General features: G+C 40.5%; 1 protein-coding gene across 1 annotated transcript; it reads right to left on the bottom strand.

Annotated features, from left to right (window-relative positions):
* Positions 1–7,803: 7,803 nt before the first annotated feature.
* On the bottom strand, positions 7,804–11,150 carry LOC141089728 (leukotriene B4 receptor 1-like). Its single transcript, XM_073576234.1, has one exon. It carries the CDS (start codon positions 11,012–11,014, stop codon positions 9,995–9,997), a length of 1,020 nt encoding a protein of 339 aa, XP_073432335.1. The 5' UTR covers positions 11,015–11,150; the 3' UTR covers positions 7,804–9,994.
* Positions 11,151–18,864: the final 7,714 nt, after the last annotated feature.

Here is an 18,864-nt window from a genome sequence, read left to right on the forward strand (position 1 = left end):
CTTCCCGTCCACACTGATGCCTATTGCTACAATACCATTCCTGGTTGATCCCGGCTTCTGTGACCCTTATAACATCTGGACCCAACTACCCAGAGAAACGTTGAATAGCGTCTATGATGACATAGTCCTCAAAAATGGGGATTAGCCTGATAATGCGCTGAACCAACCAAAAAATTTTCTCCAAATGCAACATGTTCAGCGAATTCTTTAACAATTTAAGCAAAAATATCCCCACAAATCTACTTGGTCTTGGCTAGACATCATGACTAAACTTCCACCTCCGAGACCAAAACTTGTATCACGCCTGTACTCCTGACTTAATATCCCACCGCCGGGGTTTAAGCCATCATTTCTATATTCTTGGGAGTCAGAACTCAACATTAACCTCTCAGATGAACAGACTTCCAGGATTCTTCTTTATACACGCGGCTTCTCCAGATGTATGTTACTCCAAGAAAAGTCTTTTAAAATATTAATTAGATGACATATGACCCCGGTCAATCTCCAACACCTGGGGCTAGCTGACTCTAATGCCTGCTGTAGATGCCACAATCAGAGAGGACACCATACATATATTCTGGCAATGCCCTGTGATAAAGGAATTTTGGGATGGGATTAATCTCACCCTTAAAAGTTAAAGTTATTTAAAACTGACCTACAAGCTTCTGAAGCTCTACTTTCATGCCCATCAAAAAGCTTCAAACCAATAAAACATGGGCTTCTCCCGTTACTGGTTGGTGCAGCAAAACACTTAATAACCTTACATTGGAGGGACGAGTCTCCCCCCTCCATACTCGAGGGGAACTCTAAGGTAAACCAAATTTCCCGCCTTGAGGAACTTTCGAGTTGGGAGATCCATAACCATGACTCATATGTGCGTACTTGGGCTCCCTGGAAAGAGTTGCAAAAAGGTAACGATTAGAACAACCTGTATGAGTACCCTATACCCTGTTATATAGTTCCTGAACACTTTGTTAGTGCAAATGAATAAGGTTCTGTCATGTGTACTTACATTAGTTTTTGTTACACCTGACCGTTATTCTCCCCAGCTTTTTCCTTTCCTGTCCCCCCCCCGCATCCCATGAGTCCCTTCTTGCCCTTGGCCTACTTACCTTTCATGCCCCTCCTCTCCTCTCCTCCTTCCCTCCCTTTGCTTTACCTTACATGTCACCCCAATTACAAATGTTGCATGATATGATTGTATTTTTGACAAGTCAATTTTTCTCCTGTATCTTCTTTTAAAAATAAAGAATTTAGAAAAAAGAACATCCTGAATATCTGACATAAATGCAGGTAAGTTTTCTGTAGAGACTGTAGAAATAGAGAAATATTTAAACAGTTTTCATGGCAGTAATCTCCCCACTCAATGATCTACCTGGCTTGCCAATCCACCAACGGATTATGTTTCACCAACCAGGGAAGACAATACAATTGGGGTGGGACGACCATCCAGGACATAGCAAGGAATTATCTCACAATGAACCAACCCCACCCTCAGTCTTACATTATGTACAATCTCAGTCAGAGCTTTCTGTGCAAGTCGATGGCGAAGATGGGAATGGTCTTAGCTAAAGTGCAGCAAGCAAGCCCATGAGTTATAGCTAACTCAGCATCAACCATGTTGACTCCAGCTCCACTGTCAACAAACACAGAATTCTCCTCAGTTTTGCTCTCCAGCAGCATCTCTGCTGTCAGGACAAACCAGGAACTGCAGGTTGACAATAAATGCACTCCTTGCTTATTCAACTCCAGACTACCAAGGGCTAAATGAGTCTCCTTTTTCTTAGGCATCAAAGGACAGGCCCCAATAAAATGTCCATTTTTTCCACAAAAAAACACACTTTTTTGCAAACCTCCTGGGAAATGTACGATGCAGAGGCATCCCCTATCTGCATGGGTTCCTCCACCCTCCCCAGAACTGATTCACCTCCAGACAGCTCCCCTGGCAAAGGGGTATTACCCGGAAAAAGGCTCTAGAGAAGGTGGTCTCACCCACCTATTCCGAAGGTGTCTATCAAGACGTATAGCCAACGACAATGGAGCCTCCAAGGTCTCAGGATTTTCATACACTGCCCAAGCATTTTTCAACCTTTCAGTAAGACCCAGAAGAAATTGGCTTCTGAGAGTTGTGTCATTCCATTTTCTATCAGTTGCCCATCTGCGGACTTCGGAGCTATACATCTCCACTGACCGATTTCCCTGCTGAAGGTGACGCAGCCTGAACTCAGCCAAGGAGATTCGGTCAGGGTCATCATAGATGAGGGCTAGAACCACAAAAAAACCCTCCACAGACTGGAGACAAACCAAATTCTGCAGCAAAGAGTAAGCACAGGATTGAGGATTTCGTTGTAGTACTGAGATCACAATACCTACTCGTGGCTCCTTCTTTCCGGAGTAGTGGGGACCAAGTTTAAAAAACAGTTTGCAGGCTTCATTGAACACAAAAAACTTGTCCCTACCTTCTGCAAACCTGTCCGGGAGGGCAACCTTGGGTTCCAGCTGGACTGGCCTACCTGCAGAGACCCCAACATTAGTGACCTGGAGAAGCTGTTGCTGCCGCTGAACCTCATAGAGGAGGTCAGTCACCTCCAGAAACAGAGAGCCCTGCAACCGGATCCATAACCAAAGGAGAAAGAGGAAAAAAAACACACCCGAAGAAAAAAAAAAATAAAACCATGTATCGGGTTTTTTTTCGTCTTAAATATGCACAGCCGGTGATAATGTCTCACACAGTGTGGAAAAAACTAAGTGCAACGCGAAGGAATGAAAGAGAGGAAGTCCAAACACTACAGAATGGGGGAGTGGAGACCACTAAGCAGATCTAGTAGCACCCTGCCTACCCTACCATCCCTAAATTGGTTAAACGCCAATTGCCGAGCAGTAGACCTAAGCCCTGTATATCCCTAGATCTAGGCCCTGGATAGGGAGGGGGAATGAGGACTGGTCAGTCCCCACTGTAAAGGAAAGACAAAAAGGGAGACAAACAAGGGGGGAGAAACTTACCTTGAGTAGACTCAGAGTAGATGCAGAGCGAGCGTCTGTTGCATCTGACACACCCGTGAAACATGTACAAGAAAAATTTACCAAATTTCAACAGTGATTTTGGGCAGACCTTATTTAGGGTTTCACCAGAGTTTGGTCTGAGTGTCATCAGTTTTTCTCATACATGAAGAAAAAAAAGTTTCTTCATCCTAGTGCGGTCTGAATTTTTTTCATGGACCCATAGACGTATATTACAGATTTTTATCTGAAATTCAGATTTAAAATTGACATATCTCCGGAATTTTTAGGTATGACTGAAAAAAAATGGATAGCATTCATGCGCAACAAATGGACATGTGAATGAGGTCTTAGGGTCCATTTACACAGGCCAACTGTAACTGTTAAATGACCACTAACTGGCTATATAAAAGTCTATTGTCAGACTTCCTGCCATGGATGTACTGGTGCATTCAACGTTAGGCCTCATGAATGAATAGAGCAGGCTCAGGAGCTGAATCTGCATTATACCAGATTGATATACAAATGGCAACTGACTGTAACAATGGGGGCTGCAGCTGAGCTGAGCTCTGAATGCTGCTAAATCTTTAAAAGCCTCTCTAAATCTCTGATTGTGTGCTGATTGCCATGGCAGCTGCTGTGACTTGCTGAAGACCAGCCAGAGACCATGATTTTAGCTAAATACTGCAATAATTTTGAATTTATAACATAAATTTCACATGAACAGACAATTATAGCTTCAAGTCTCCCAAAGGGTCAAAAAATAAAGTTAGAAAAAGATGTTTTAAAAAAAATCAAATTTTCCTCTAACTCAAGTCCCTAGGTTCCCCATTCACTGCATGCATAAAGTATGATGCCAACAAAAGTGTCCCCCAAACATGGTATGATATCCCCGCAGTAAATTTCTAGAGTACCTTCCACATGCACAGTATGATGACCTTAATATACCCCACTCAACTCCCCCAGCAATGTATGGTGACCCCAGCACAGTATGGTCACCCAAATGTGACCTCAACACACCCTCCTTCAGTATAGAGGCACATACAATTACTGGCATAAAAAAAACACCAATGACATGCTGCTGGTTTTAAAATCTGCGTCACAGGTAAAGTGGTAGAAAAAAGTGTACATGAGATTTCAAATTTTTTATTTACTTTGCTGCAATTTTACTATACTATTGTTGTGCAAAATAAAATGCATAGAAAACTTATTGTGTCCAAACAGCAACAGATTTTGTGACGGGAATTTCTGCAACTGATAATCACAATCATGTAAATTCACCCTAAGGCTACTTTCACACATCAGGTTTTTTCCGACAGGCAGGATCCGGCTATTTTTAGAAAAACCGGATCCGGAGAAATCAGGTGCCGGAACCGATTTTTTCTCACTAAATTGTATTAGCGTCGGATCGTGCCGCATGGCCTTCCATTTCTTCCGGTTTTCGCCGGATCCGGTAAAAATTTTGATTTCGGCATCAGGAAAAAACGTCTCTAGTAACGTTTTTTGTCTGCGGCGAAAAACCAGACAGTGCCGGCGCTTCCGGCTTTTTGCCACAATGGAAGTCTATTGGCGCCGGAATGCGCCGTATCTGGAAAAAGACGGATCCGACCACCAGATCCGTTTTTTTAAGTCTGCGCATGCTCAAATCCAATTGGCCAGCCCCCATGAAACAGATATAAACCTGTGAGACGGATCCGGTGGAAAAACGGATCCGTTTCTTCAGTTCTCCAGAATTTACGCCGGATCCGGTTTTTCTAAAAATAGCCGGATCCTGCCTGTCGGAAAAAAAATTGATGTGTGAAAGTAGCCTTAGGAAGGCATTTGCCAACTTTAGCAAAGGAGGTTTCTCCTTTATCCTGACTTTGCAGGAAAGTTTCCGAGTTTTACAATGTAAATAACTTTATATAATTTACCAGAACCATTCTGTCTTAAACTTATATATTGTATGTATGCCCATTATCTATATATAAATATATATATATATATAGGATTCAAATCTACAGTACATTCTCAGTACCCTCTCACGCTGAACAGATATAGTTCCATTAGTAATAAACACCACAGTTCGACCATAATACTGACATTTATCATTCCTGATAATAGTGAATATCTGAAATGTAATGCATCTTTCTAAATAAATGCATACACAATCAGTTTTGTCTTGCTTTTGATGGTCGCTGCTTCAACAAACATCACTGGAACTATTGTAGAGTCATACAAATATATATTTATGGGTCTGAACAGCTCACAATTCTGTAGCATAAAAATTACCTACCGGAGAGGATGAGCCAGATCTAAGAGAAAATCTTGAAGGAGATTCCGTAGAAGCAAATGGTGCGGTTGGCAATCTAAAGAGAAAGGAGGAACTAGATTATTTTATCTAATTTTAACTTCCTGACCCTCCCTTGGTCTGATCATTTGGGCGCTGTTATAGAAGCTGGCATCTAAAGGATTAAAAGATCTGAGACCAATCCTTTTGTCTCTATTTATTGATCTGATGCCCAAGACTATCCGTAGAAGACTGGGCATTGGTCCTTTACCAAGCATGGTGCAGTCTCTTAATACCACCATCAATTAATGAGATAGGAATTAGTTGTAAGCCAATCGTTTGGAAGCAAATCAAATTAATGTTGTACTTTTAGGAATTCGTTGGTCTCTGTCAATTCAAAAATGTGTGATTCACTTTGCACCTAAAATGGGTATGGCCATTGTACACATTGTTAAATATTGTATTAGCCAGAGGAGGATCACACATGATCTTGGGATGAAAAAATGGGTTTCCCCATAATGCCCTCAAGAAATTACTTGGGACTTTAGTTCCAAGAAGGGAAATCTTAATGCTTCATCATTCCAAGACATATTAGAGAATTGGATGTTCCTGTCTTTGAGGAAACTGTGTGAAAATGTGTTCTTTTGTGCCCCATGTCTGAGCCTCAGTGCACAAAGCAAGGTCCATAAAGGCATCTTTATTCAACTTTGGTGTGGACCCCTGAATGTTCGGGTAGGGTGGGTTCGACCGAACAGTTAAAAAGTTTGGGTTCAAGTTTGGGTTCGGGTACTGTTACTATAAAGGCTGAATATTACAACATGCCAAAAGTTTGTGCATTATTAAACATTGAGAACCGCCTTCTCACATACAAAAGATGTACGTTATTGTCACGCCGCGCTCACCTGGGGGCGGGACCTCGGTCCCGACGTCATCTCTTCCGGAGCCGCGGTCACTCCAGGGGTCCCGCCGGGTGTGCACGCGCACCTCTCGTACCTAGGTCCCTGTCTCCTCCATGTTATGTCTGCGCTTGCACGCTTTTCTCAGTTCGGTCTCCAGGTCAGTCCTCTCTATGGTACTGGAGGACTTGACCCAGGAAGCTCTCGTGATCATGTGCTATATCAGGCTACCTCTTCCTAGGGGAGGTGCCTGATTATTGTTGTGTTTCCTGGCTTGGTCTGCCGTGTCCCTGCCTGGCTGTGTGCTGTATTCAGGTCCCCTGCCTTGCACTCTGTTGTGCCTCTTGGCACACGCTCTGAACCTGCACTCTGCCTTGTACTTGGTTGTGCCTCCTGGCACACGCTCTGACCCTGTACTCTGTCTCATACTCAGTTGTGCCTCCTGGCACACGCTCTGACCCTGTACTCTGTCTCATACTCAGTTGTGCCTCCTGGCACACGCTCTGACCCTGTACTCAGTCTCTTACTCTGTTGTGCCTCCTGGCACACACTCGGACCCTGCACTTTGTCTCATACTCAGTTGTGCCTCCTGGCACATGCTCTGATCCTGTACTCAGTCTCTTACTCTGTTGTGCCTCCTGGCACACGTACCAATCCTGCGCTCTGTCTTATGCTCAGTTGTGCCCTCTGGCACACACCCTGCTCCTGTACTCTGTTACACCTCCTGGCACACCTGCTGCCTGACTCAGTGCTCTGATGTGCTCCTTGCACGCATCCTGCTTCACTCACACCCAGACGAACAAAGTCTCTGCATACCACGTGTTCCCGTGTCCACGCTTTACACATTCCTGCAGACACACTCACCCACTCGTGTCTCCTGTGAGACGGCCGCCTGGTGCCAGCAGTCGTGGTGCCTCACCCCCTGGGGCTTGCCCCTGACACTCCCTGTATAAGGGGTGGTCTTCACTAGGTCAGCTCGCCCTGGGAGGGTTGGTGTCACGACCCAGAGGGTCCACTCCAGAAGTCATCACAGTTATATTGCAGAGCACCTCTTAGGTGTACAGTACCATCTTAATAGCATTTTCTGATATGATTTCCCATAGTTGACACATGCGGAATGTTGCTTTTCATACTTTAGAGCTGCATTATAGGATACCAGGTATTGTCTGTTGATAGCTGTAGGTAGAAATGAACAGAAAACATATAAAAGGGGCTTTTTTTAGTAATCAGTAGAATGAGTGGGATAAAGACATGGGGCCGGTTTTGTAGGACATGGAGAAGCTGTCAAGTTACCTTTAAATACTTGAAAATTTCATCTCTCCCCTTCCTTTGACATGGGAATGGTAGAGAAGCATTTTAAGGTTCTTTAATTAAAAAAAAAAGCGACATCCCAGATACACATGTATGCTAAATCCCCAAAAAGGGAGAAGTAACAAAGGCAAAAAAGGAGGGGCAACTGCCCCACTAAATGAATCCTAAAAAAGGTTTGGAGTTTTATGCCCCAAAGTATTATGTCAATGACGGTAGAAATCAGATTATCAAAAGTTACAAAGCTTTATTTGTCATTTTACATAAACAGCAATAAAAGACATATACAGATGTGTAGATGGTGATGAAAAATGACAAGCGGCACCATATAAAAATATTTGATAACACTATCATGTTATCAAAGCTTTAGAATCAAAACAGTTTCATCTTACTGTGTGTCTTTAAAAGCAAGAATGCTTTGTGGAGACCTAGGAGTGGGGTAATGTGCACACATGAGAAGTGCGTTCACATATTCGCCAAATGGCATGGAATAATGTCTCACAATATACCCACAGTCCTAATCCACACTGCAAACAGAATGAGCACAGAGTGAAAAAATACAGATGCCTGCATGTGAATAAAGTGCTGGATATAGTGGTTACCCATGTGGGATAACAATTAGTATGCGCTGTGGTCCGTAGCCCTGATGCACGTTTCGCACTATGGGCTTCCTCAGGGTGCTCTTGTGTGTATGGGGTTCTAAATATCCCCTCCACAGCTGAATTCTGATGCCACCGCAATGACTGAGTACATGGGGGCTGATCCAAGACTGTGATGACGTCACCTCTGGCTTTCCCAGTGACGGTGTGGGTCAAGCAAAAGTTCCTGTGACGTCAATGACCTACGACGTGCCGATAGGATGCCTTTGGGGGCGTGAGCGGAGCAAGGATCCACTGAGCATGCGCGCAACGTGACAGCAATCTTAGATGAGGGAAAAAGTGAGGGTAACACTGTAAGTGTACAGCAATGAAGGAGAGAGACATCAATAGTAACCCAAATAGGTATACCGGTAACAAGTGCACACCAGATAATCAAATTATATGTATAGAGTACACAGGTAGGATGTTAAACATGGCATTAAGGTTGGTACTTCTTAGTCTATCATGGATTCAAATGAGGGATGCCAGTGCTTGTCTCCAAAATGCTCCTTTCAATGCTGTTACAGTTGAAAGCAATAATGGAGGAGAGAGCATCAGATGATGCTCCCTCCCCTATCATTTTCCTCTGCCTCTGACACAGCAGATGCACGATGATGTCATTTTATCACGCACCATGCTGTGTGCCAAGCAGTGGAGCTGCTGAGATGCTCTGCACAGTCTGGATCAGCGGGGCAATGAGGAGGATAGGTGAGTATTGTATTTTTATATATATCAGTGAGTTAGTGAGTACATGGTGGCCATAATACTGTAGTATTGTAATACATTCTATAGGGGGCTGCATTATACTATATGGTGGCTACATTACATTCTATAGGGGCTGCATTATACTCCATGGGGTGGCTGCATTATACTCCGTGGGGTGGCTGCAATATACTCTTTTGAGAACTATGAGGTGCATTATACTATATGGGGACTGCTTTCTACTCGGACAATGGGTAGTACATTATACTATATGCACTATATGGGACTTGCATTACACTGTATCAATGACTATGGGGAATGAATGATACTATATGAAGAACTATGGGGTGCATTATACTATGGGTAGTGCATTGTACTACATGGAGGGCTATGGGGGTACATTATGCTATGGAGGACTATGAGGAGTGTATTATACTATATGGAGCACTATGAGGAGTGTATTATACTATATGGAGCACTATGGGGAGTGTATTTTACTATATGGAGGACTATGGGGAGTGTATTTTACTATATGGATGACTATAGGGCATGTAATTTACTATATGGATGACTATGGGGAGTGTATTCAACTATATGGATGACTATGGGGAGCGTATTTTACTATATGAATGACTATGGGGACTGTATTATACTATATGGAGGACTATGGGGTGTGCATTATACAATATGGAGGACTGTGTTGAACATTATACTATGTGGAGAACTATGGGATGCACTATACTATGTGGAGGACCATGGGATGTATTATACTAAAAAAAGCATAATGCTGCTTGTTCATCAAGTGATTGGATTGTTTATGCCGGAACAAAAATCATTGTTCTCCATATAACATTGCCCACTGGAAACTGCAGATGTGCTGCTGATAACATGATACTGTAAGGGGACAGATTGATCTACTAGTGATCATTCTGTCCCCATCATTGTTCCTCAGCCGGTGTAAAGAGGCCAGGAAACAAGCGTCGACCAAAATCAATATCGTCGCTCACAATCATTTAGCGGTGTGAATTAACTGCAACTAAAATGTGTGACGGTGCAATATGTAAGCATTTGGGACCCCATTTTATATGTTTGCCCGGGGCCCCACTTTGCCTAAAACTGGCCCTGCATGTCTATTGAGCGATTGGGAGCAAAGGTTGTTGGCTGAATGGAGTATTGGCCCCTTAAACATTTGAAGCAACCATAGTACTGTTGTCAATGTGGGTTCTGTCCGTGGTATTTTCAGTATTTTCGCTTGCCTTTTGTTCTGTCTCTGTTCCTCCAATTTTCTCAAAAACCATATTTAGCCTGATGATCTTTGAAGGGCTTTTCATTCTAAATGCATAATAAAAATAACAAATAGGGTTCAAACAACTGTTGATAAACACCAAAGCCCCAGAAATATTACCTCCAGTGTCGACAATTCCGACAAGACTGCAGGTGCCCAGAAGTACAGAAATGATATCAATAATGGTAAATATGTGATGTGGAAACCAGCACATGACATACGTGCCCACCACAATGATGAGTATTTTATCTGATTTACGTCTGTTTACCAAATTCATTTTTCTGAGTTTTCTCCATAAGTAGGTGTAGCAGATAATAATAATGCAAAATGGAACCAAAAACATAAAACATGTTTCCAAAAGGAGAAAAATTAGTTTTTGGGTATCACTGTTATATTGATGTAGAATGCATTGGAAAGGTTGTTTATTTTGATTTGGGTTATCGAATGGAATGGAGTGAATACCGAGAAGTGCGGACATTATCCAAATAGATATGGTAATTTTTTCAAAAACGTGGCGTCTGGTCCATCTCTGTAGATGAAATGGTCTAAATACAGCCAAGAACCGCTCGATGCTCAACAGAGTTATCAGGAAGACACTGACAAACAAATTGGTATAGATGACATATACCAAAACCTTGCAAAACACCAGTCCAAAAATCCATTCGTTAACTGAAAATGTATATATCCAAACAGGTAGAGATAAAAGAATGAGGAAGTCGGCGAGGGCGAGGTTTCCGATTAACAGCACAGTAACAGAAATATTTTTCAGCTTTTTATATATGCACCACATTACCAATATGTTTCCTGGAGCCCCAATGATAAAAGCCAAAGACAACAAAATGGATGCACCAACATTCTTTATCGACGTAGAGGAAGGATTCTGAGCTATATCTGCAGAAAGATTGCATGATAACATTTCCGTATTGACAAATATTTGGTTTCTTCTGACAACCAAATTGTAGCTCAGAGCTATGTAAAAATTGTTTAAAAAAAAAAAGTTGCAGAAATTTGGAATTATTTTCTTTCTTGGACTCAATTTTTGTCAGGACCGATGGAATTTCTCTTGTTCTGAAAAAAAAAGAATACATACAAATGTATTTTAGTCTAAGTCTATTTTGAAACAAAAAAAGTGTAAAAAATAAGTCTGTATGAATAAGCGAATAAGCCCTTATCCAAGGACAAACTTAGCTAATGTATGACTGTTTTCACCTAACTGGGCATGAAAAGATAGTTAAAATATAAAAATATTGATAGGAAGAAATCAGCTCACCGCCCTTTGATTGTGCCTAATATTCAACCAGATATGGATCTTCAGTTTTGGGTGCATGGAGTAGTGAACGCTGAGCCTGGTCTTAGGTGAAGCAGCTACGAATCGCATGAGAAGATCTATTGTGGTTCCATCAACAAAAACATATGGGTTAAAACAGGGTTCCCCAACTCCAGTCCTCAAGGCCCACCAACAGATCATGTTTTCAGGATTTCCTTAGTATTGCTAAGGTGATAATTGCTTCACCTGTGCAACACAAAGGAAATCCTGAAAACATGATCTGTTGGTGGGCCTTGAGGACTGGAGTTGGCGAACCCTGGGTTAAAACACAAATTTTAATTCTAACTTGTTAAAATTGTTCTCGAATTATACACATGCTTGTAAACTAATAAATATACTTGTTTACTGACTAAACGATATGCCAAATAATTTCTAATGTTCTAATATTTTGAGAATGGGAACCATCCTGCACAACTGGGAATGGAAAGATAACTGTACATTCATAGCTTACTATTCGTTTCTATTGGGTGACGAAAAAACCTGAGTTCCCTTCATTGACAATTTTTCGATGTTTTATGGAAGTGAAAAAAGGAAAAAGTGCATATACGCCCAACATTCCATTACCTGTGGTGCAGGATGGGTGCTCAATCTGAAAATTAGTATGGGTTCCAGAGGTGGGCCCAGCATCAGATGTTTATGGCATATCCAAGCATCCAGATGGAAATTCTCTTTCTTCTAGAACTTTTCTATACATGTCAAAACATAAAATAGAAGATGCACTAGAGTTGAACGTGAAAGAACATAAATAGGGTGATTCCGGAATGGGAGCTAATAGAGACAGAATAGTTGTGTTCATCTGGAGATGTTGCAATAAGGCACAACTCCAGAGATGATATTTGATCCAACTGCTGCTCTGTGGCTTCAAGAGGTAAATTTCCAAGTTATATTGCAGAAATGGGTGAAGCACGGTTGGGGGTTCTGCACTGCTGGAATGAAAGTCCTTCAGACGAGATAACCTGAAGGTTTTATTTCCTTATTTATTTTGGAGCCAAAACGGCAACTTTTTCTTGTCAAAAACTGGAATAATCTGCGAGAGACGCGTAGGAAATGAAAACCTTTCTCTTATTTTGTTTGGAGAACATACATTCCTGGATGACATACTGTTCTAGCAGGACAATGACCCGAAGCAAACGTCAAGATTGGCAAATAAATGGTTCGATGACAATAAAGTAGAGGTGCTGGATTGGTCCCACAGTCCCCAGACCTCAACCCAATCTAACACTTGTGGGTAAAGTTGAAGAAAAATCTGTACACATACCCAAGCGAGTTGACCAGTATGCAACAACTTTGGGCATGTGTAGAAGAGACCTGGGATCAGATTTTGGTTGAGACATGCTTCAGTCTGATTGAGACCAGGTCCGGAAGGTTTCAGGTAGTGTTGAAAGCCAAAGGTAAATTTGCAAAATGCTAACAAAATAATGCAAATGTTTAAATTTAGATTTTTAGGAGCAAATCAGTAACAATGCAGTGACATGACAAGAATATGCATAACTAGTCACATGCTAAATAGCTCAAGTCAAATATATGCATCAGATAGTCAAGATGTTTGGCTATAGTAGCGTATGGTGAGATATGGAGCCTTAAAGTCAAAAATTCAAAAACATTGATACCTTTTGCTCATCAGTGTAAGGAAAACTATAGATTTTAACTTGTTTGAGCCCATATAAACATTATTTTCATACCCTCAAAAATCCCACTAACTTAGGTTAAAATAGAACAATATTAAATGACTTTCCTGCTTTAGGGTCCACAACGTGGTGTGGCAAGGGCTCCAGAGCTGAGCTTCCTTCACATGCAGTAGATGCAAGCTATATTAGATCGATGACATCTGTGTCCGACACTAAGCTAATTTAACAGTGGCATTTAACCTCTTAAGGACCAGGGGTTATTTATGTTTTTTCATCTCCGTTTTTTGCTCCCCTTCTTCCCAGAGCCATAACTTTTTTATTTTTCTATCAATATGTCCATGTGAGGCTTGTTTTTTTGTGGAACGAGTTGTACTTTTGAATGACATGATTGGTTTTACAATTCTACAATTGTTTTTTTTTTTTACCATACTCACTAAATGCTACAAATAGAATGAGTTTGTAGATAACAAATATATATAGGTTCTTTTTTATTTAGGGGGTGAAAAAAAGTTGTCATTTTTCGAGACCCGTAGCGTCTAGATTTGTCAAGATCTGGGGCTGGGTGATGGCTTAACTTTTGTGCGCTGAGCTGATATTTTTATTGATACCATGTTGGTGTAGACACTATGTTTTGATTTCCCGTCATTGTATTTTAATACATTGTTGCGGCAACCAAAAAAACCCATAATTTTGGAGTTTCGATTTTTTTTCGGGTTACACCATTTACCGATACTATTAATTCTTTTTATATATTGATTGAGCGATTCTGAACACGGTGATACCAGATATGTGTATTTTTACTTTTTTTTATGGTTTTATTTTGAATGGGGTGAAACGAGGGTGATTTAAACTTTTTATATATTTCTAAAAATATTTTTTTTTCACTTTTTACTTGCTTAAATAGTCTAAACAGGCGGCGGCCCCGCTCTATGTAGCAGAAATGCTCACTTGCTATGAGCACTGACCACTGGGTGGCGCTCATAGCTATATGGCAATGACAACCGCAGGGGTCTCCTGCGGACACCAGGTTGTCATGTCAACCCATCGGTGACCTGCATCAAGTGACACGAGCGTCAATGGGCATGGCTTGTGATGGACTTCCGGTACGTGCATGTTAAATGCCGCTGTCAGAGATTGAGGCTGTTAGTGGCACATGTCAGCTGATGATCAGCAGACGTGCTGGAAAAGGTGCTCATTGTTGGAGCCCGCACCAAACAGGGGGAGGCACACAATGACAGACACTGCACGTTATTGGATGTTAAGGGGTTAAATGAAGTGGTTACCAATGTATATATGCACCCCCTGATCATAGGGAACCCAGTGATTATGATGGAATCCGTAGGCAATTTACAAAATATACCTCAATACCTTGGTATTGTAGTACACAGTCCAAGCGATCAAATGATTGCATGTTCAAGTCCTCTAAAAAAAGACTAAAATTAAGTTGAAAAAATTTATAAAAATTCTAATCATTAAAAATTAAGAAAAAACATATTTAGTATTGCATTCATAAAAGTCTGATCTGTCAAAATGTAAAAGTAATAATCCCATTTGGTAAACACAGTAATGAAAAAAAGATCAAAATGCCAGAATTCTTTTTTTTTGGTCACCTTACCTCACTAAACAAAATGCAATAAGAAGTGATGAGAGCCTCATATGCCTCATAGCCTCAAATTGGTATTAATAAATACATTGGTTGACTATACAAGAATAAGCCTGTTTCATCCGTTTCATCAACGCAAAAATAAGAATGTTACTCAGAAAATGGCAAGAAAAAAATAAAAATTTAAAAAAAAGCAAAATTTTTTTTCACATTTTTCAGTACATTTTATGGCAAAATTGTTGATGTCATTCAAAATTACACCTTGCCTCCCAAAAAAAGTCTTCATGTGTCTATGCTGAGAAAAAAGCCATGTTAAGTTCATTTTTCTAAAGCATAGAAATACTTACTAGACAGATGTGTCACATCGAGAAGAAGAGCTGCAGAGAATATTATATCATTTGCTTGCTGGTAGTAATACATATATATATAAAAAGGGAACTAATTGCTTTAGTTTCAACCTAACCACTTCCTGACCCTATTTCCGTATGACATCCCATATGAGTTATTCCAATATTATTACTATCTGATGGCATATCACTAGGGTATACTGTAAGTAGGACATCATGTCGTGTCCCAAACCAATCAGACCCTCACTTAACAGGTATTGTTAAACGATGGAACAACAGGACAAAGTAAAGTCAGAAAAAATATATCAGCATCTAAAAAGGGCTTTATGCTTATATAATGAAAAATGGTACAAAGGATGTATGAAAAGAGCATTGCCTCTTTTCCAGGGTGATCTCCAACAGGCTTTAGCAAATTAGAGAGAGTCCAGATCCAGTACTCAAAAGTTTCAATAAAGAATTGATCATTTTTAATAAACATCTACAATGCTTTGACCAAGACAAGCCTAAAAGATTCAAATGTCCAAAACAAAAGGATCAAAGTGGGATGATGCCTTAATATCGACATAAGGTTATCATTAACAAAATTGTCTGTGGGGTGCAATTTCATGATGAGTTACTGATCAGTCTATTGTGTGTATGTTTTATATATATTGTGCTACAGAATTCTAGAAGGTTCAGCACCATAAAAGAAGCAACGATAGCGTCTCGAGGTCCGTAGGAGATAATTAAGCAAAGTATACAACAGAACATGCTTTCTCTAGAAGACTGTCTCTAAGACTGTCCGCTATCTCTCCAAGACTGAAGTAATGTTTACTTATATTAAAGAGAATTTCTAGAGAAGTTTCTTCCAGAAGTCTGTTTCTTGTTGTTGTAGGCTTCTTCGCCACAAAAAATAAATAGTTGTTTCATGTAAACCGTGCATTGACGATAGGTGTTTACACAGAATTACTGTGAGATATCGCTATCCATTGCCCGTCTTCTCATCAACTTTTTGATCCTGGATTCACAATGTCCTCATGTAGGCTCAATTTTCAAGATACTGTGACAAAATCATCTTTACTCCAAGATATAAAAATTTATTTTTGAGAGTCATTAATTGTCATTTCACAGATACATTGTCTCATCTGGGGTCTATATAATCCAAATCAAACATTTTAATATTCGCTCAGCTCTAATCTCGAGGTCTACGTATATACCCAAAGAAAACTTCTGGTATTTTGGATTGGCCAAAACACACTGACCTTAAAGCCTTGCAAAGGTTTCATAGCTTTGCAAACTACCAGCCATTAACTAATTATAATTCTTGAGTAGTAACTACTCTTATAACCCTTACTCAAAATGGTGCTAATTTTTGGAGCTGGTCAATTTCTGCAATTCAAGCTCTTATGGACCTTGAATCTTGTTTTCCTTTGCTTTGGTTCTAAACCACAAATATGTTGACAGGCTGTTCTTCCATGAAGTAGATGCATCTGCTGTTTATTAAGAAGAAGTTCTTTCACAAAACTATTGAAATCTAAAAATTATTCCTGCTGTTTTTTCTCCAAGAAATTCCCTCTGGTGGAACAGAATTATTCTACTGGTGATTGATAACTTTTAGCCATAATTATTATCTCTGGAAAAATGGTGTCATCTGCTTGAATGAGCTAAGTTCCCAGTGACGTTCCCAGTGCTGAATCCTCATCACACTCATTGATCACTCTTCTTCTTGCTGGTTGATTTTACCCTTGCCTACCATTCAGCCAAGAAAAACCATATGGCTGATTTCCTTTCCAGCCCTTCCCCTTTTATACCTCGGTAGATGTTCCCTCAAATGTAATTCAATTTGAATGTATTCTGACTTCAGTTTCTCCTTTTGCCCATTTCTGGGACGAAAGGACATTCTCTGGTTTCTAATGCACTTGTTAAATTAAGTCCATTCTTCCCTGCTGTCTGGTCACCCAAGAGTAACTAGAGTAATTTCCAATTTCTAGTGGTTGCCTAAATGGAAAGAAGACATCAAAAGAGTTTGTGGCATCCTGTCTTCAGTGTGCAAAAATCTACTTTTCAAGTGCCTCTTGGTCTTTTACAGTCTCTACCAGTTCTGCAAGAACCATGGGCTGAAAGTTCCCTGAGAAAAAGGAAGCTGATAAACCAAAAGCGCAATGGTGTCTTCTTATCCCAATAGCAAAATAAATCAGTAGTAGGGAATTTGCTCACCTGTGAATGTTGTGTGACCACAAAAGTATGATAGTGAATGGTAATGGCTGCTGACAACCTTCAAAATGACCCAGGAAAAATAATTAGGGAATAGGGTTTTTCCGCAGTGCCTAGAAGTCCAATTTTTAGACCAAAGAGTATGGATGAATAGAACTGGGAAACCAGGAGAAATTCATGAGCGGCTTTATTGTCAATGTGTTTCAAAGTTCACACACTTCTTCATCAGGACAAACCACAATTTGTGGTTTGCAGTTTGTCCTTAAGAAGTAGTATGTGAACTTTGAAAAGTGTTCACAATAAAACTGCTCTTGAATTTTTTTCTGTTTACTTGGGTCTATTCATCCACGATCTTTGGTCTAAAAATTGGATTTCTTGGCAGCCTAGAAAAACCCTATTCCCTCATGATTTATCATGAAAAATAGGAGACACAAGGATCCACAATAATTTAGGTTGTGGTGGACCACAATTCCAAAATGTTTTTTTTTTTTTAATTACCTGGACTTTCATCTGTTTACCAGCTGGGCCAAGTGTTCTTCAAAAATATGTTCAGGTTCCTTGGCTATCCAGCATATATAGTTTCTAACCATGGCGTGCAATTTGTTTCAGGGTCATGAAGACAATCTGCAAAAATCTTCAGATTTCCTTAGACTTCTTCTCTGCCTACAACACCCAAAATAAAGGGTAATCTAAAAGGATTAATCTTCCCATAGAGCAATAACTTCAGTTTTTCTCTAATTCCCATCAAAATAAATGGCATCTTGCTTCCTTAGGTGAAATGTGCCCAAAACAAACCAGTTTCTGAGTCTTCTTTGTCACGGTGTTTGGCAGTGAGCCCAATTTTTCCCTGCTAATTGCATCAACGAGTCAACTTACTGCTGTGAGGAGCGTATATCAGGACATTCAGAACATCTGGACTGAGGTGCAATCAAATTTAGCACCCGCCATGGATAAAGCGAAGAAGAGTTATGATAAACACAGTCAACCTTTCACAAATTTTGCCTTTCTATAAAAAATATTTGTTGAAAGACTTGCTGCAAGAAACTGGTCCCTAACTTCATCAAATTAGTAAGCAATCTGGTCACCTTCCATTTGAAACTGCCTTCTTGGTGAAAATTCCGAATGCTTTTCCTGTCTCCTTTGGTTCTCAATTAGTTCTCTTCCTATAACAAGTCAGATCCTATTTGCCCTACTGATCCTGACATGGAGTATGATATTAATCAAATTCTAGATTGTTAAGAAAACTTGAAGGAATTTATTCTTGTTGATTGTCTGGAAAGAATCTTGAAGAAAGATGCTGGTTTTCTAAAAAGGACTTAACTGCTTACTTAATTACTTAAGAATTCTCAAAGTATGCCTTTGTTTGATAGACTCTTCCAAGAGGGGAACTAAAAGAGGGGGCACTGTTACTTACTTGTTACAACTCCAGTGCCAGGCTTTGCTAACTTGTATTTTTACCAGCTGCCTCCACTTAAGGCCCCCCCCGGATCATAGAATCATAGAATCGTAGAATTGGAAGGGACCTCCTGGGCCATCTGGTCCAACCCCCTGCTCAAAGCAGGATTCGCTAAATCATCCCAGTCAGATGTCTGTCCAGCCTCTGTTTGAAGACTTCCATTGAAGGAGAACTCACCACTTCTTGTGGCAGCCTGTTCCACTCATTGATCA

Source organism: Dendrobates tinctorius, unplaced genomic scaffold, assembly GCF_039654945.1.
Source record: "Dendrobates tinctorius isolate UK_male_01 unplaced genomic scaffold, ASM3965494v1 ptg000047l, whole genome shotgun sequence".
NCBI classification, from domain to species: Eukaryota; Metazoa; Chordata; class Amphibia; order Anura; family Dendrobatidae; genus Dendrobates; species Dendrobates tinctorius.